Source organism: Triticum urartu, chromosome 6A (genome assembly GCF_056163025.1).
Source record: "Triticum urartu cultivar PI428250 chromosome 6A, HENAU_Tu73, whole genome shotgun sequence".
Lineage (NCBI taxonomy): Eukaryota > Viridiplantae > Streptophyta > Magnoliopsida > Poales > Poaceae > Triticum > Triticum urartu.
Window position 1 is genome coordinate 21,465,604 of NC_141878.1, and position 18,367 is coordinate 21,483,970.

At 44.0% G+C, this 18,367-nt stretch overlaps 1 protein-coding gene across 1 annotated transcript; it reads right to left on the reverse strand.

The window, feature by feature from the left end:
• Positions 1-3,478: 3,478 nt before the first annotated feature.
• LOC147963384 (uncharacterized) lies at positions 3,479-4,495 on the reverse strand. The gene has a single exon (XM_087529558.1). It carries the CDS (start codon positions 4,457-4,459, stop codon positions 3,479-3,481), a length of 981 nt encoding a protein of 326 aa, XP_087385684.1. The 5' UTR covers positions 4,460-4,495.
• Positions 4,496-18,367: the final 13,872 nt, after the last annotated feature.

The following is an 18,367-nucleotide window of genomic DNA, read 5'->3' on the forward strand; positions in this document are numbered from 1 at the left end:
AGACTTCACTACATACCTGGAGTTGGCATAAATTGGTCATTGAATTTGGAGAAATATCTTGAGGGTCAAGGTCGAAAAGGTGCAGGAGATCCCTGAAGAATTTTGATGCGGGCCCCTCTGGCTGTGATCCGCAAAGACTACAACCTCTCCTTGATCAGGCTGGGGGATATTCTCCTTCTGGCACTCGCCAATTAATGACATTTTGAGCCGGCAGAAGGCCCTGATCCACAAGGTTATCAAGTATAAGCTTGGACACTCGAGATTTTGCCCAGTTACAAGTCATGTATTTCGACATGACGAGTCGCCTAAAGATTGTAAGCCAGGGGCCTCCACCTGTATATAAAGGGGAGCCCCTGAGGCAGAAAGGCCATGTTACGAGCTCTCGAGTACAAGGTTAGCCATGTCGCACCCTTGTAATCGAGATCATCATCATCAATAAACAGCAAGCAGGACGTAGACTTTTACCTCGATCGAGAGGGGCCGAACCTGGGTAAACATTTGTATTTCAATTCCTACTAACCCCGTTCAAGCAATCACTTATCGGCGATGGCCTCACGACTAAGTTCCTTCAAGAGGACATCTGCCATGACAAAACCATGAACCATACCATACAAACAAGCCATGATGGTTGATAATTGAGCACTTTATACACTCTAGACTCTACCACTAGAAGCTAAGACCATTTTGGCCTAAGAATAAAACAAGCAACTCCATACTTGGGGCTTCACTTGTATATACTCCCTCTCTTTCATTATCTAGCAGTGCACATAGTTTCTGGTGCTAATACCAAGGAATGAGCTTGATGCATTTTTTGAACGAAACGAGCCAACTCTCTACAACCTACTTCATGCCCATGTGCGGCGTGCCCACGACCGCAGTATGTACCAGGGGGTGAATTGCAAAAAACATTGACATTGAAGGCTAGGGTTGCAGAAACCACACTTCTAAGGAAATGTTCAAAAAATCACTAATTCTAAGACTAGTTTTTTTTTTGCAAAAAAACACTAGTCGCCTGATTTGCTCAATTTAAGCTCGTATATGACAAATGAGACCTGCTAGACAGGGTGACATGGCACGAAATAATGGTTCACAGAAATATAATAAATTGTAAAAAAGCAAAAGCGGATAATGTCATTTTTTTCAAAAAAAAAAAGAGTGGATAAGGTCGCCAATGGCAACCACATGAACCTGTGCCAAGTTGTCCTTCCGCGTCGGCCCCCCGCCCCCATTCGTACATGCAGGCTAGCCACTGGCCCCGCCGCATGCATGCGGCCGCCCCTCCCTCCCCGGGTTGCCGCCCTCGCTAAACCGGATCAGCCTACACCGTGGCCTCGACCGCTCCTGCCCGGCAAAGGATCCGGTGAGGAAGTGTCCGCCTCGTGGTCGACCTCCTCGTCGGAGTAGTCGCCAGGGGTGCAGCTATGGCGCTCGCTTGACCCCGTGGCCTTGGGCAGCGCCGGACTTCCGGCAGCGGAGGAGTCTATTGGCAGCACGGCGGCGAGCAGAGTGCAGCAGGAAGGAGGTCATCGGCAGCACGGCTTTGATTTGGGCGTCGTCGGAGTCATCGAGCAGGGGCTGGCCCTCGCCGCCACCATCGTCCTCCGTCACGGAGAGCGAAAGCGCCTCCATCTGCATCGCTGGAGAGCTCGTGCCGGCGGAGCGCGTCGAGCCTGCGGGAGGCGCGGAGCTCAACGAGGGGGGCGGCGGCGTGATCCGGCATGATCCGACACACAGGACCCAATTGCTTTTTTTCAGGGGTCCTTTTGCCAAACGAAATTGTATCGAGATGTAATTGTCTTTTTCTTGGCCATGTCACCCTGTCTAGCAGGTCCCACATGCCATAAACAAGCTTAAATCGAGCAAATCGGACAACTATTGTTTTTTTAAATAGTCTTGGAGTTAGTGATTTTTGGAACAATTTCGTAGAAGTGTGGTTTTTGCAACCCTAACCTTTAATGTCGATGTTTTTTACACACTATGATATGACATTTCAAGAAAAATAAGTATGCACACTATAAAGTGGAAGGGGATATATATACTCACTGATTCCTATTGAAATCACAAACTTTCAAATAAGCCATGCACCAACCATCCAAACATGCCAGGATGGCTATGAATTGAGCACTTCATACACTCTACATTGTGCCACTAGGAGACGAGACCATTTTAGCCTGAGAACAAGCACGCAAGTACATACTTTTGGTCTCACATGCACATATATATAGTACCCACTATCTTCCACATCAAAATCACAAGCTTGCACATTGGATACTAGCAAATGAGTACGAAGAAATAAAACATGTAAATGAGTACAAAGAAATAAAACATGCAGAAACGATTATTATGATCGCAGTTAGCACAAAGTGCCAAACATGAAAATATTTGAGCACATATTTTGATAAATTTCACGCACCTTCTGTTCCATTAAGCTGGTTGTTGGCCACTTTGTGAAGTAACGCTGCTCTAGTGAGGCCTCGTGCCCGTTGTGATGATTTGAGGTTGAGAGAGAAAGAGAGCTGGCCAAAGTTGTTGCATTTATTGTAAGAGCTGCCCGCTGCGTGGGATGTGGCTAATAGTCTAAACTTTTTTTGAGAAAGTATGCTTGCATTCAAATTACAAAATAATACAAATTCTTTACCCGTGCACGCATAACCTAACGCACACATAAATAACCAAAATAACAAAAAGCACCTAAAAAAATGAGTAGAACACGAAGATCCTTAGAGCTTTGTGTCATCGTCTCCGAACGTTGCAAGAAGACCAATGCAACACAAGAATCTGCATCCGGATGAAATTCATGCAAACACAGCCGGATTCCATCTAAACATGACGGATTTCATACAAATATGATGGATTTTCATTACATTTCGAATATCTAGAACAAAAAAACCCCGATCGGATCCTAAACCCTATCCTACCGCGACGGCGCCCGACGTCCAAGCCCGTGTCTTCCTCCATCCGCTGTCTCCATGATCACCGGCGATAAGACCCGTGAAGTGAAGGTGTGGTCTCCGGTAAGGAAGAGTAGAACACGGGAGGCGGACCGGCCCACATAGGACAACATGCCCTGGCGCCTCCCATGGCCTACTCATTATCGTAGGAGTCCGCGACCTGTCCGTCGCCGGTGGGACGTGAGGTCCACGCCGGAAATGGCGACGGCGCCGCCATTGTCGTCCTACTGGGCCGCTTGCTGGTTTATCAGCGTCACGTAGGAGGCGCAACTGGCATTGTTCTCCTCCACGATTGCCTGGAGGTGCTCGTTGGCGGCGGCCGCCTCCAGGCAAGCGACAGTTTGAGCACAGACTACATCGTAGATGGCATGCTGCTCCGTGACGAAGTTGGGGTTCACCGCGGCCATGGCCGTCGTAGCTTCCTCGCTTGAGCGCTCGCCGTAGATCTAGCCTGCCGGAACATCGTCAAAGGCGCTGACACAGGTTGCACCTCCACCATGGCGGCATTGTAGTTTGCCTGCGCCTGCTCATTGGTGAAGTCGGCATGCTAATATTGAGAACAGCACATACCAATTGGTAAGGTTTTCAAATTCATCCGTAGTTAGCCAATCAAGCATTTCATCTGTTACTATTCCTCCTCCACCTGATGTACCAGCTGTTTCAAAACTAGTGTTATCCCAGTTGAAAACTTCACCGCCGAGGCCATGAGGCTGCACTGCACCGGTCTGACCAGCAGGACCGTCTCCAAGCATTTCCTTGGCCGTCTCCCCAATTGCAGCATTCTGCATTCCTTGTGGCATGTCCATGGTTGCAGCATTCTGAATTCCATGGATCATATCCATGGCTGCAGCATTCTGAATTCCATGGGTCATGTCCATAGTTGCCGTATTTTCCATCACCTCCTTCTCACCTTGATACCTTCTAGGAGGGTCAGTACCATCATCCTGAGGCCAAAGCGACATAGATATCCCTCCATTTCTGCAGTCATAGCTGAGTTGATATAACCGTGGTACAAGCTCTTGTTGCCTTATATGGTTTGGATTATCCATGGCATGCACCGTGTTACTTGAAAATAAATTAGGAGTGGGCATTGTCTGCTGTACTGGTTGTGCTAGGTTGGACGGCAATGATGCACTTGACATGATCCCATCTGTTAGAACTCCACCATGACCACCATTACCATCAGTATAACCGTAACCATAACCATTATTATTAAGGTCACAATAACTATTAGTGTTGCCACTACCATACCGATAACCATAACCATTAGCATTGCCATTACTAGTACTAGATGTTGGTCCCCTAATAGCAGCTCCACCAAGACCTGGTGTGCTGCTCCCATTTCCATGAACACCCAAACCAACTGGTGAGGCACTACCACTGCTTATTTGGTTAAGATTTCTACCTCCCTGAGACCTCATATTGAACCTGGAACTTCCGTCACTATCTTGAGATGTCGAATAGTTCTTCAAAGAGTTGTTAGAGTATGATGGGCCCGCGGTGGGCATAGTTGATAGCTGATCAATTAGGCAATCCGTTTTGTACTTCTGAAATTTCAAATATCGTGGAAACATCAATAAGTATGTGCTTGGGTAGTGCAGTAACATTTCTTATGAGGGAAGCTTAGTTTCAGAAGGAAGGAACATCAACTAGAAAGTTAAAATCATACCTGGAGATGGCTGCCGACTTGATCAATAGTTGCACTTACACCGTCATGCTCCATATGTTCTCTTATAATTTTTTGAGTATTGTCTGCATTAGAAAAACAAAGTATGCCAGTCGGGTACAACTTAGAGTTGGAAAAGTCAATATGCGTCCATATATACAATTTATTAGTTTCAGGCCTAACATACTTAACTTGCCCTAACACCTTGGCTGCACATCCATGTTAATTGTAATAAGAAATCATCTAAATGATCAGAAGTAAGTAAAGAATACGTGTAAACCATGCACGACAATGAGTATTAGTTATGTCGAACGCATGCATGGAATTTTGTTATACTAAACTAAAAATATTAAAATGATAGAAAACATTTCTGTTCATATGTGGTATGTTGTTTCTTTCTTTTCCTATGTGGTATGTTATCACCTCATCATGTATACTCTTGTAAGAATACCCTTGTGAAATACGAGATATACTTTATCTTACATTTATATGAGGTATAATTGAAGTGCCAAACTATCATACGTAATTTGACAAGGACATCCCTACGACTATAACATACAAAGCCCCCACACCTATACACTTGTTTAGGAATAAATGGACTAGCATGTATGAGATGGATGTGTATTTTAGCATGATCAAGCATGTAGAGGGGGCGAGCGCGCAAGGAATGTCGACGAAACTTCAAATGTAGATTTCATGACTTTGAACCCACCATCACGACGAATGAAGACATGGACGAAACATAAAAGATGACACTTCATTTTTTTACCATTGCCTTATACATGTGTTGTGCCACCTCACTTTTAAGCTAGGCCTATGTAATTTTGAAATAGGGGACAATAGGCTGATTTTATATTCTGTATTTCAAACCAAGTTATGGTCGAATTCATCCCCCTCCGAAGTATAGACAAATTTCTCCTATGTCCCTTCATAAATAATACCCCTAGGGAGTCATTTAGAATCGGGCTTTGTTTAGTTACAAGTTTGCATAATGCAACTTGGTGTACTTTCTTTGTGTCCAATGACCCAGCCAAGACTTCATATGAAACCCGAACTTTCATCTATGCTCATTTATATTCTCAACATCTCGATTGTATATCATAGTTCTTACTTGTTGTTCGAGTGCTTGAAAGGATAAGATAAGGTTGATCATGCCTTTGTGGGGTCAATAACCTCTCTAGTGTTGGTTCAGTGATTCCGCAGGCGCAACATCGTCACATGTTGTAATCGTCTCCAACCAAAATGATGAATGTTCGTCGAAAGTTGTGGACACTCATAGTGCGACCATGATATAGACATATTGAAGGAAATATGCCCTAGAGGCAATAATAATGTTATTATTTTATTTCCTTACATCATGATAAATGTTTATTATTAATGCTAGAATTGTATTATCCGGAAACATAATACTTGTGTGAATACATAGACAAACCAAACGTCACTAGTATGCCTCTACTTGACTAGCTCGTTAATCGAAGATGGTTATGTTTCCTAACCATAGACATGTGTTGTCATTTGATTAATGGGATCACATCATTAGGAGAATGATGTGATTGACATGACCCATTCCATTAGCTTAGCACCCGATCGTTTAGTATGTTGCTGTTGCTTTCTTCATGACTTATACATGTTCCTATGACTATGAGATTATGCAACTCCCGTTTACCGGAGGAACACTTTGTGTGCTACCAAACGTCACAACGTAACTGGGTGATTATAAAGGAGCTCTACAGGTGTCTCCAAAGGTACATGTTGGGTTGGCGTATTTCGAGATTAGGATTTGTCACTCCGATTGTCGGAGAGGTATCTCTGGGCCCTCTCGGTAATGCACATCACATAAGCCTTGCAAGCATTGCAACTAATGAGTTAGTTGCGAGATGATGCATTACGAAACGAGTAAAGAGACTTGCCGGTAACGAGATTGAACTAGGTATTGAGATACCGACGATCGAATCTCGGGCAAGTAACATACCGATGACAAAGGGAGCAACGTATGTTGTTATGCGGCCTGACCGATAAAGATCTTCGTAGAATATGTAGGAGCCAATATGAGCATTCAGGTTCCGCTATTGGTTATTGACCGAAGACGTGTCTCGGTCATGTCTACATTGTTCTCGAACCCGTAGGATCCGCACGCTTAAGGTTTCGATGACAGTTATATTATGAGTTTATGCATTTTGATGTACCGAAGTTTGTTCGGAGTCCCGGATGTGATCACGGACATGACGAGGAGTCTCGAAATGGTCGAGAGATAAAGAATGATATATTGGAAGCCTATATTTGGACATCGGAAGTGTTCTGGGTGAAATCGGGATTTTACCGGAGTACCGGGAGGTTACCGGAACCCCCAAGAGGTATATGGGCCTTAGTGGGCTTTAGTGGAAGAGAGGAGAGGTGGCCAGGGCTGGGCCGCGCGCCCCTCCCCCCTAGTCTGAATAGGACAAGGAGAGGGGGGCGGCGCCCCCCCCCTTCCTTCTCTCTCTCCTCTTTCCCCCTCCCGAATCCTATTCCAACTAGGAAAGGGGGGGAATCCTTCTCCCGGTGGGAGTAGGACTCCTCCTGGCGCGCCCTCCTCCTGGCCGGCCGCACCCCCCCCCCCTTGATCCTTTATATACGGAGGCAGGGAGCACCCCTAGACACACAAGTTGATCCACGTGATCATATTCTTAGCCGTGTGCGGTGCCCCCTTCCACCATAATCCTCGATAATATTGTAGCAGTGCTTAGGCGAAGCCCTGCGACGGTAGTACATCAAGATCGTCACCACGCCGTCGTGCTGACGGAACTCTTCCTCGACACTTTGCTGGATCGGAGTCCGGGGATCGTCATCGAGCTAAACGTGTGCTAGAACTCGGAGGTGCCGTAGTTTCGGTGCTTGATCGGTCGGGCCGTGAAGACGTACGACTACATCAACCGCGTTGTGCTAACGCTTCCGCTGTCGGTCTACAAAGGTACGTAGATCACACTCTCCCCTCTCGTTGCTATGCATCACCATGATCTTGCGTGTTCGTAGGATTTTTTTTGAAATTACTACGTTCCCCAACAGTGGTATTAGAGCCAGGTTTTATGTGTTGATGTTATATGCACGAGTAGAACACAAGTGAGTTGTGGGCGATATAAGTCATACTGCTTAACAGCATGTCATACTTTGGTTCGGCGGTATTATTGGACGAAGCGGCCCGGACCGACATTACGCGTACGCTTACGCGAAACCGGTTCTCCCGATGTGCTTTGCACAAAGGTGGCTAGCGGGTGACAGTTTCTCCAACCTTAGTTGAACCGAGTGTGGCTACGCCCAGTCCTTGCAAAGGTTAAAACAACACCAACTTGACAAACTATCGTTGTGGTTTTGATGCGTAGGTAAGATTGGTTCTTGCTTAAGCCCGTAGCAGCCACGTAAAACTTGCAACAACAAAGTAGAGGACGTCTAACTTGTTTTTGCAGGGCATGTTGTGATGTGATATGGTCAAGACATAATGCTAAATTTTATTGTATGAGATGATCATGTTTTATAACCGAGTTATCGGCAACTGGCAGGAGCCATATGGTTGTCGCTTTATTGTATGCAATGCAATCGCGCTGTAATGCTTTACTTTATCACTAAGAGGTAGCGATAGTCGTGGAAGCATAAGATTGGCGAGACGACAACGATGCTATGATGGAGATCAAGGTGTCGCACCGGTGACGATGGTGATCACGATGGTGCTTCGAAGATGGAGATCACAAGCACAAGATGATGATGGCCATATCATATCACTTATATTGATTGCATGTGATGTTTATCTTTTATGCATCTTATCTTGCTTTGATTGACGGTAGCATTATAAGATGATCTTTCACTAATTATCAAGAAGTGTTCTCCCTGAGTATGGACCGTTGTGAAAGTTCTTCGTGCTGAGACACCACGTGATGATCAGGTGTGATAGGCTCTACGTTCAAATACAACGGGTGCAAAACAGTTGCACACGTGGAATACTCAGGTGCAGGACCTATTCCAAATGTTATAACGTGTTATTTAAAATATTGGTATGAATGCGGACAGCTGGCATCGGATGGGAATATGCGCTGGCAAGGAAGAGGGGTTTTGATGGGCTAGAACGGCTCTGTTTATTTTAGTTTATGCCCTGCACACGTGCGTGTGTGAATTGTAGTAGTACTCCCCTCGTAGTTTCAGTTTGTCACGTACTTAACATTGAATCAGCTCCTGGATGGGTGCGCCATTTTGTTTGTTATTGACACGAAAAACATGGGATGCTTCCTTTTCCTTTTTTTTTTGAGATGTCTCTTGAGAAGTAAAGGTACCCGAGATGAAGTACTTAATAATTATACAAAGAAAATACACTACGCTCCACTACAGGAAATTCTCACAAAAAACATATCGAAGATGAAAATTTTCAAGCCACGACATTCCTGTGCTGCCGTCATTTTAGTTGTTCAGGGTGACAGGGTAGTTGGGAGGAGATGGGTATGAAATTTGATGCTTATCATCATACTCCCTTCATTCCAAATTACTGGTCGCAAAAATGAATGTATCTATAACTAAAATACATCTAGATATATCCATACCTGCGATAAGTAATTCGGAACGGAGGGAGTACATGGGGTGGCTCTATTCATTTCGGGTTATGCCCTGCGTGCATGTGTGATTTGTAGTACCTCCCTCGCATTTCAGTTTGTCACTACTCGGACACTAGAGAAGTAGGGAAACCGTGGAAATCGTTGTGCTCTGTGAAAGCTTAAAATGAAGTGAAGATTGTGTTGTGGAGGTTTGGTCAAGAATGCCTCCAATCAGGATTGCAATTACAGGTGCCGGCATACGCGTTCTGTTCTTTCTGCTGCAGACTTGAGAGTGTGGAGGTGTCTTGGATGTCTAACTCTGTCGTTTGGATTTCAGATCTCAAAACAATGACTTTTTTATTTCATTTCTTTGTCGTCAGAGTCCCGTGCTATAGTGATGCCATTGGCTTTGTGGCACATCAGAAAAGCTACCCTAGATGAAGTAGTTATTTAGAATAGAAAATACACTACGCTGCACCACAAGAAATTCTCGCACAACACACGCTGAAGACGAAGTGTTCAGGCCACGGCATTCACGTGACGATCCTTTCTGTATGTACAGTGAGAGATTGTGCCAGCCAGGGGGGTTGACATCAGGGTTCTCCACGAGAACCACAAAAATGGCCTCCTTATGGGTATATAACAGATGACGACCTATACCATCTAATCTTTACAAAAATAGTTTCAAACCGACACACACATCTATCTTGGGAAGCATCCAATATGATCTGCTTAACATCATGGGATTTGACTTGGTTTTCTTCAGTACAAGTTTTAGAGTGGTTGGGCTTTTTTACAACCGTTCGTTGATGTCGATCTAACGGTAGAAAAATACGAAGTACTGGGTAGTACTCCGATGAAAGTACGCGAAAGTACTAAAACGAGTGGGGCCGGTACTCGTGACAAGGTGGGGACGCGTTTTAATCTAGGGGCAGTTTAGTCCTAGGAAAATTTGCACGCGCCGCCCCTCTCGTCGAATGCATAACCGCCGCCATGGTGCTACAGATTCCACAATTACTCATCGGCGGCCATCTCCTCCCTCTCCTCCAAGTCCACCGCAGTCATCTCCTCCTTCTTGCCGCTACAACTTCGCTCCACTCAGGCAACCCCCACCCCCTCTTCCATTGAAGCAAGAATTGGCAGATCGAGCTGATGGCCAGCGGCGAGAACACCGACTTCGTGCAGATCGCCGGCGGCGACCAGGTCAAGTTGGCCAGGTTGAGGGAGATCCGTTCTTGGTTTGACAACACAAGGCAGATGAGCTGGACAGCAATGGCCACTCTCAAGAAATTGACGAAGAAGGAGAGGGCAAAGCTTTGCCCCCCGCCCGCACAATCGATTCACAACATCGAGATCCTCCTCTGGGCGATGGAGCAGGCCAATTCGTCCAGTGAGTGGACCAGGCGAAGGTGGTGGGCGTTCAGATCCAGGGTAGAGCATTCACTGGATCAGGAACCCACCGTGCACGAGGTGTCGTTGCAGATTGTGAAGCCTCCAACCGAGTCACCGGAGACTCCGAAGCGCAAGATGAGGAGGATAGTGGTCGCGACCTCACTTCCCCGCCGTTCTCCACGCTTCCCTCGCCGCTCTCCTCATTTGAACGGCGACGGTAGCTATGTTTAGAGTAAGCTTCCCCACTCCTCATCTTCCTACTGCTCGTGCTTACATCGTGGTGATACTGATTGTAATAGCTCAGAAAGGGAATGCTAGATGGCATTTTAATCTCAATGAATTGCATGAATATTTGAGTATATGGATTTGGAGGATGGATTATGATGTATGTGAACCCTAGGCATCATATGAACCCTAGGAAAAATTAGTAATGTTCTAGTGCTAGACACTGAAATATTTCGGTACACACCGGTAGGCACTGAAATATTTCGGAACTGCCCTAGGCAAAATTTGTAATGTTGTAGTGGTGGACACTGAAATATTTCGGTACACACGGTAGGCACTGAAATATTTCGGTACTGCCCTAGGCAAAATTTGTAATGTTCTAGTGGTAGACACTGAAATATTTCGGTACACACCGGTAGGCACTGAAATATTTCGTTACTACAATTTCAGTACACACCGATGCACACTGAATTATTTCACTACTGCAGTTTCAGTACACACCGGTACACACTGAAATATTTCAGTACTGCAAATTCTATACAAATATGGCATTTTGTCATTTATTTGTGAATTAATCCATGCATCATATGGCCTAACTTTGTACATGAGTTTGGGTCAATTTCATGTCTATTTATTGTTAAAATTATTGTCATGCCATGAAACACAAGACAAGTCACTGACCCAAGCTTGCAAAGATGCCATATCAATGTTGCTGATATGAATATGCATGTTTTCACCAAGTCTTGTGTCTGAATTAAAACCGAGCATTTTCTCTTGATGGTATCCATGGATCTATAACTCCTATGAATTTGCTCAGGTTGGATGTTTTGTTCTCCATCATTTGTACTAGCATTCCGTGCAATTAGATGCCATGACAAGACCCCTGGCATATTTATTTTCTTGCCTCCAACATCCCATGTGTGTTTTGCAGGAAAAAACCTGGAGTTCACCAAGCTGGCTGAAGTTGTGAGGCTGATGGTGCTGCTACTGGCTGATCCTTCTTTTTTCAGCTTTTGTTCGTCCTTCCTCAAGCCGTTGGACCAGGGCTACTTCCCTATGTGCTGTTAATGTATTAAGTAGTTCCCTCGAATTTGTAGTATTAGTTAGTTTGAATGTGGAAGTACCTTAATTTTTAGGAACGAAATGTTGCTATGTATGACCAAGGGTTTGATACCTTAATCTTTGGATAATTAATTATGTGAACTGTTGGATGTCGCGCACAACGAAACGCCTCTACCATTGACACTAGTTCAATATTTCGGTCCAATTAGAGACCAGCCACTACCATATAGAACAGTTAGCATTTCATACTACAACCTGGCACGTAGAAAACATCACACCGTGGAATAATCCCAGCGAGTAGACCATTTATTACCGAAAACATCACAACATGTCAGAAGTGTTTTAAGCATTTTATCGTTGCAAAAACCTTAGAAAATCCATACAGAAAAAACCGCTTTATTTTAACCGGTTGTGTGGATGACAAGGGTACCCACTTGTGAGACCGATAGCAATTGATGGCAAACCGCAGGAGGTGCACCACTGCCACGTCCCCACGTGGAATGGGGACGGCCGGGTGGGTGTGTCGAGTCAAACGGCACCCACGGCGCCTCGGTAACTCCAAGAGGCAGGAGCAGTGCATTTCTTCCCCAAATCGGGTAGAAAACCCTCGTCCTCTCCCGAACCTAACCACCCTCTCTTCTTTCCTCACCAACTCACCACCCTCTCCTCCTTCCTCACCACCCTCCTCCCTTCCTACGCCTCCCTCCTCCTGTCTTGGACCGACGATGAAACGCGGGCGTCAAGATGCGGCGGACGAGGATGCTGCTGTGGCTGCAGCCCTCGGTGGAGCGGCTGAGTCCGCCGTAGCGGCGAAAGCTGGCAGTGCAGCGACCGATGTGCCTACTCCCGCTGCCATCGCAGCCGTCGAGGCAGCCGTCCGCGAGCACAAGGTCCGGGAAGATCTGGAGGAGGAGGAGATGAGAAGGCCGAAGCGCCAGGTGCATGACGAAATCGATGAGCTCTACGAGGAGAACGCCATAAAGGAGTTCGACGTAGATTGCAGGAAGGGCATCGACTTCGAGGAGGATGCCATTGACGAGCTATCTGAGGTATTACTCTGTTTTTTGCTCTGTTTTTTTCATGAGACATTGGGGTTTTTCTTGTTAACTAGATGAGCATCAATTTCACTTGGGTGTGCTAGTTGTACGTATGTAGGATTGTAGGGATCTAGCATAGATCTTCATGTTGGATCTGGATTTTTTAATCTGATTCCAACAGATACTCTGGTTTTTTTTCATGCCATTGAGGTTTTTCTTGTTAACTAGATGAGCATCAAATTCATTTGGGCGTGCTAGTTGTACGTATGTAGGATTGTAGGGATCTAGCATAGATCTTCATGTTGGATCTGGATTTTTAAATCTGATTCACATTCTGATTCTAGCAGATACTCTGTTTTTTTCATGGCATTGGGGTTTGTCTTGTTAACTAGATGAGCATAAGTTTCACAAGGGATACATTAATGAAAGAAGTGGGGTAATGAACCCAAATACAAGAAAATGTTCATGGCAGGGATACATTAATGAAAAAAGTGGGTTAAACAATGGATATATGGCAGGATTCTCATAGCTATTTCTAGCGATCTCATGTGCCACACCATTGGCTTCCCCAGGACAGTGACAAAATGCTGCAGTTCCTGATTCATTTAAGTTTATGTAGATGAATTAATTTGCACACATGTTCATAGACGGTTAGTTTGCACACATGTTCATAGATGATCCATTTGCAAATTCTATACAGATTTCCATTTTGCAAAGGAAGTGATCGCTCCCTTAATAATTATGGGCTGACACTACATATCCACTGGATACCAAAAAATCAAAACATTTCATCTAGCCAATTTTCCACAATATGTTATCTAGATGATCACAGCCACATCTCTCAACAATATGAGCAGTGAGACACCCCATAGCTCCTTTACCAATTTCCTTATGAAACTTATCAGGGTCTAACAATGTTGGAGAAGCAGTATTGCCGCTGTCAGAAAGAATAATGGTTTCTTCATTTCAGTAGATAGAACAAACCCCCCTTGTGTGAAACATGGAGGAGTATAATGAAGCCATTTTTCTGTCCAATCAGAATTACAGCTGTAACAAGTATCAAATATCATTAAACCAAACCACTTCATGAAGTCTTTCATGTGTTAATTATGTACTACTTGTGCACTAATCTATAAATGCAACTATTCCACCGTCCATATTTATGCATGTCAATTTCTTTGGCTCAATTATGTATGTGCACATACGCCTTATTTCTAGCAAATAGATAGTTGCCATGTTACACATGTGTACTTTCAAAACATTGTAATTAAAGGCAATGTACCATAATAGATTAGCTGAGTTCTTCTATGTGTACTAATTCACTAATTTACAGGAAGATGACAACGACGTGGACTACAGCATGGACAGCAGGCACAACAAGAGCCGGTACACCCTGAGGCATCTGATTGCTGGGAAGATCAAGTACCGTTTCTTGGGCAAGATTGGGTGCCCTTTCTGTTGCAAGGTGATCAGTGGCGGCATAGATGGCATGATCCAGCATGCCTTCAGCACTGGCAATGGACGTGGTAAGAAGCGTAGTGCCAGTACTCTGGCTAAACATGCGGCCTACGCATGCTTCCTCGAGATTGTCAAAGTCAATGAGCCCTACAACATGCATTGAAGAAGGGAGAGAAGTGATGTGCTGCTAGAGTGCTGCTACTGCCCCAAGACTGCCGTGTCCTCTTATGTTATGTATGTTTCTTTGTTGTTCGACTCTAAAACCGATGTCCTATGGTGTGTCTGAACCTATGCTGAGCGGTGGTTGATCTGCCGTTTATGTTAAGAGTTTGCTGCTACTCTGGTTTAGTGTTCCAAGTTGTTAATACTATTTTGGTGATGCATGTTAAGCCTTGTACAATGCTAGATGCTTAGGGTGGTGCTTAGAAAAATAAACAGGGTTTCTCTGAAGCACCGGCGCCTATTTCTACAGGAGAGATGCCTAGTTATGCGTCTACCCTGTACAAATAAGCACCTGTGCTTAAGAAAAGCCTGGTTTATTTCTATAAGCAACTCCCCTAAGCACCTTGCATTGTACAAGGCCTTAGCAACTAAAGTATCGTACGGTGGTCTATGTTATGGTTGCTGTGTTATTCTGCCATACGGTGATGCATGCTAGGAACTCTAATAATATGACTATGGTAGTTATAGCTTGGCATGATTATGTTTAGTGTATAACTCAGCATGTTCCTGTCATATCTATGAGCAGTTACAACTGAACTATGCATTAATTTTTGACAAAATTAAAGCATGCAAATGATTGCCGATTCCACCTATTACCAAATCAAGCTTTGTACTGATGATGCATTAGATATTGCTATAAGTAGAGGATGCTCATGATTGCAAAAAGTACCTATTTCCACTTTCTGATAAGAACTAAACAAGTATGAAATGATGCTAAAAGTAGAGCATTAGCATGAGCATGTATCAATTGATGCTACCTATTTGTGTTTGAATGGGCTCAATAAAGCTGTGCTGGTTTATGCTCTCTGCGTGACCGTGATGGTAACGAAGACACTTGGTTGGCTATGGTTTTGCTGTCAAATTTAAGTTTCAGTTCTTTAAGACTCTTTGTTTTTGCTGCTTCCTTGGGATCGACTAGCTTTCTCGGGCGTCCACATGCTCTCTTCCTTTTTGGGGAGTTGGTTGCACCACTTTTGGGGGAGTTGGGTGCACCGGTATCCTTCTGGGAGTTGGATGTGTCGGGTTCGTTGGAACCATCAGGATTGTTGACTAATTGTACGACGTCTTCTGAACCATCAGGTAGAACTGTTTGCTGGGCATCATACACCTCCTTCTGTATAAGAGAGAGTGCTGCGTTAGTTCTAATCATGAGACTTATGAAATAAATGATATATTCTTGATGTAGCGCTAACCGTAATGGGGAACTTATATGATTCGAGACGAAGCGCATTGCAATTTGAATGTAGTAAGGTTGTACATATTTTCCACCTGAAAATATCTATCCTTGCCTATATTGGATAACCGACACTTACGTCAGCATAGCTTTCAAGCTAAACAAAGTACAACTTTAAATTAGGCATTCAATTACCTGGTTCAAAATATCGGTCATTTCATCCCCGTTCCATGACATGTACTGCAGTGTCCAAACCGCACAGGAAGTCCTGCGATGTTTAGTTAAAGATCAGTAATCTTATTCGTGTACGCAAATAATAATTTATGAGGCCATGCGTACCCATCGGTCTGTTGTGGTATGTTCTCATAGCGTTTTTTTGGTCCATTCGGCAAAATTGATGTTCTTAGCTGGTGATATCAACCCATTCTTGACAGCTTCGTCAATGCAGAACTGAATCGAGTCTACCTAGGGTACGACGAGTTATACATAGGGTTATGATACTTTGGGAGCTCATGTTCCATGCGGATCAAAGAGGTAGCAAGAGAACACTTATAAGAGAATCTTCCTTGGTCTTGCCGCAATGATAATTCATGGAGTTCAGAGTCTGAATTTCTTTTTTGTCAAAATTAAACATCATTAGCATCCAATGGTTTTGGTGTACATTCAGTGGGACATGCACCTGCAGTAAAATTTGGGTTGGGTTGAGAACCGAAATTTGTCGTGTACGGTGTGTACGTAAACTATGAAAGTGTGGAAAAAGTGTACCTTTCGGCGCCCTACAAATTTTTCTGCTACACGAGCTAACCATGAGGCTGCACGTCCAACAGGAACCACCCCCTTCATTCGTAACAGCTTTTTGGTTTCTTGAGGGGATATGATTGAGGTAGTATTATTCTCAATTTGGGTAATGCGAGCATATGCCATAATAACCTGCCAAATTTTCAATCATACAATAATAAGCAGTTGCTGCAGTAATGATGTAGAATAGAGTATAATGGGCTTACATCACCATAAATGTATTTGTCGTCCAAATTTCGCTTCAGATTTTCTGTTGTGAGGGTAATGTCTCCGATTCTAGCTATTTCAACAGAGTCGTATGTTCCGCGGATGTAAACGCCTGTCTCTATGTCCTCATCCGTGAACTTGTAATCATTACCAAAGACAGGCTTCCTCGGAGTTAATTGTGGTTCCTCATTGTTTTCCGTCACATGTCTTGCACTTGGTGTAGTCGAAGTCCCTGCCGTGAATTGGCTAGCCCTAGGAGTTCCTGTCAGGGATGAATTGCACACATTGACTTGATCCTACAATGAACAAAGGTAGTTCATCATTAGTTTGTTACTTTTAGATATTAACGTGTTGGGCCACATTGATCACCTGCACGCCTCCTTTCTGTGACACTGATTGTCGGTTGCTTGTAAATTAGTATTTTAATTCCTGTAACAATGCAAACAATAATGAACATGAAGGAACATATTCATACAAAATACAAAATGCACAGTATGACATACATGGAGTTCCCTCCTTAAGTCTTTAATTTCGTCCTCGGCCTTCGACAAACTAGGATTAGTGCCAGCTTTAGTCTTCATGTCGATCAAGTCTTCACCTAGCGTCTGGTATTTGACATCAAATCTGTGCTCAATTTCCATTAACTTCCTGCCTACCTTCTTTTCATGATCAGCAAAGCGTGCATTCATGGCTTCAACTACCATGTCAATCTGTGTAAACAAAATAAAACCCCGTTGATAAAAATAGCTAAATGAATGAGGTTCCATGACACCTATTTGTGATATTGCAAAAATAAATAGTCTTTGTAGTATATACTTGCTGGCTACTAAATTGCTGTCCTTGTGATGGTGCTCGATACGAATCATGTTGATGCACATGTTCATCTTTTTTTTGGAAAATTATTTGAATTCTCAGACGGTCGTTGAGGAGCACAAATTTCCATGACAACCTTTTTTTATAAAATATAATGAACCTTTAGTACCAAATAAAAAATCGGATATAGAAAGTTCAATTGTAGATAGGTACCAGCCCGTTATGAAGACCTCCTTTCTCGTAAGCATCACTTCTTAAAGTAGCCATCATTTCGTCCCATCGTGCGATCAATGGAGGGGGTCTAGAGGCATACATCAATCGGCCACTACGCACATGCTCCCAGTACCAATACTACACAATAAATTAGTTCATCACCATACAGATATGCAACAGAACAATAATTAAAGGACATTAAGTAGTGATCTAGCACTAACCTGGAGTAGAATTATATTTCCTTGTAGATTTACGTGATCTCGATTTCTAAACTTGTGAACAGACTTGAAGAAGTGATTAAGTGTGAAACATCCCGAGTTAAATTTCCGAAGGTTTTCAAGATTTGTAACAAGGTTGAGAAATTTCGAGTCCACATAATATTGTGTTGTTGGTGCTAGAACAGTACCAATTGCGTACAGAATGAACCGTCTCAGGAAATCGCCGTCTAGGGCTTTGGAATCTTGGATCACCGTTTCAAGGTCAGAAATCAAAATTTGCCCATTGTTTGCATAGGCGGTAAACAATTCTGTGTCGGTTTGCATTTCCAGATGTGGCTCTATATCCTCCCCTTCTATTGGAATGCCAAATATACA

Coding starts and splice junctions, on each gene's coding strand:
- LOC147963384 (XM_087529558.1), bottom strand. CDS start 4,459: ATGCCCACCGCGGGCCCATCATACTCTAACAACTCTTTGAAGAACTAT.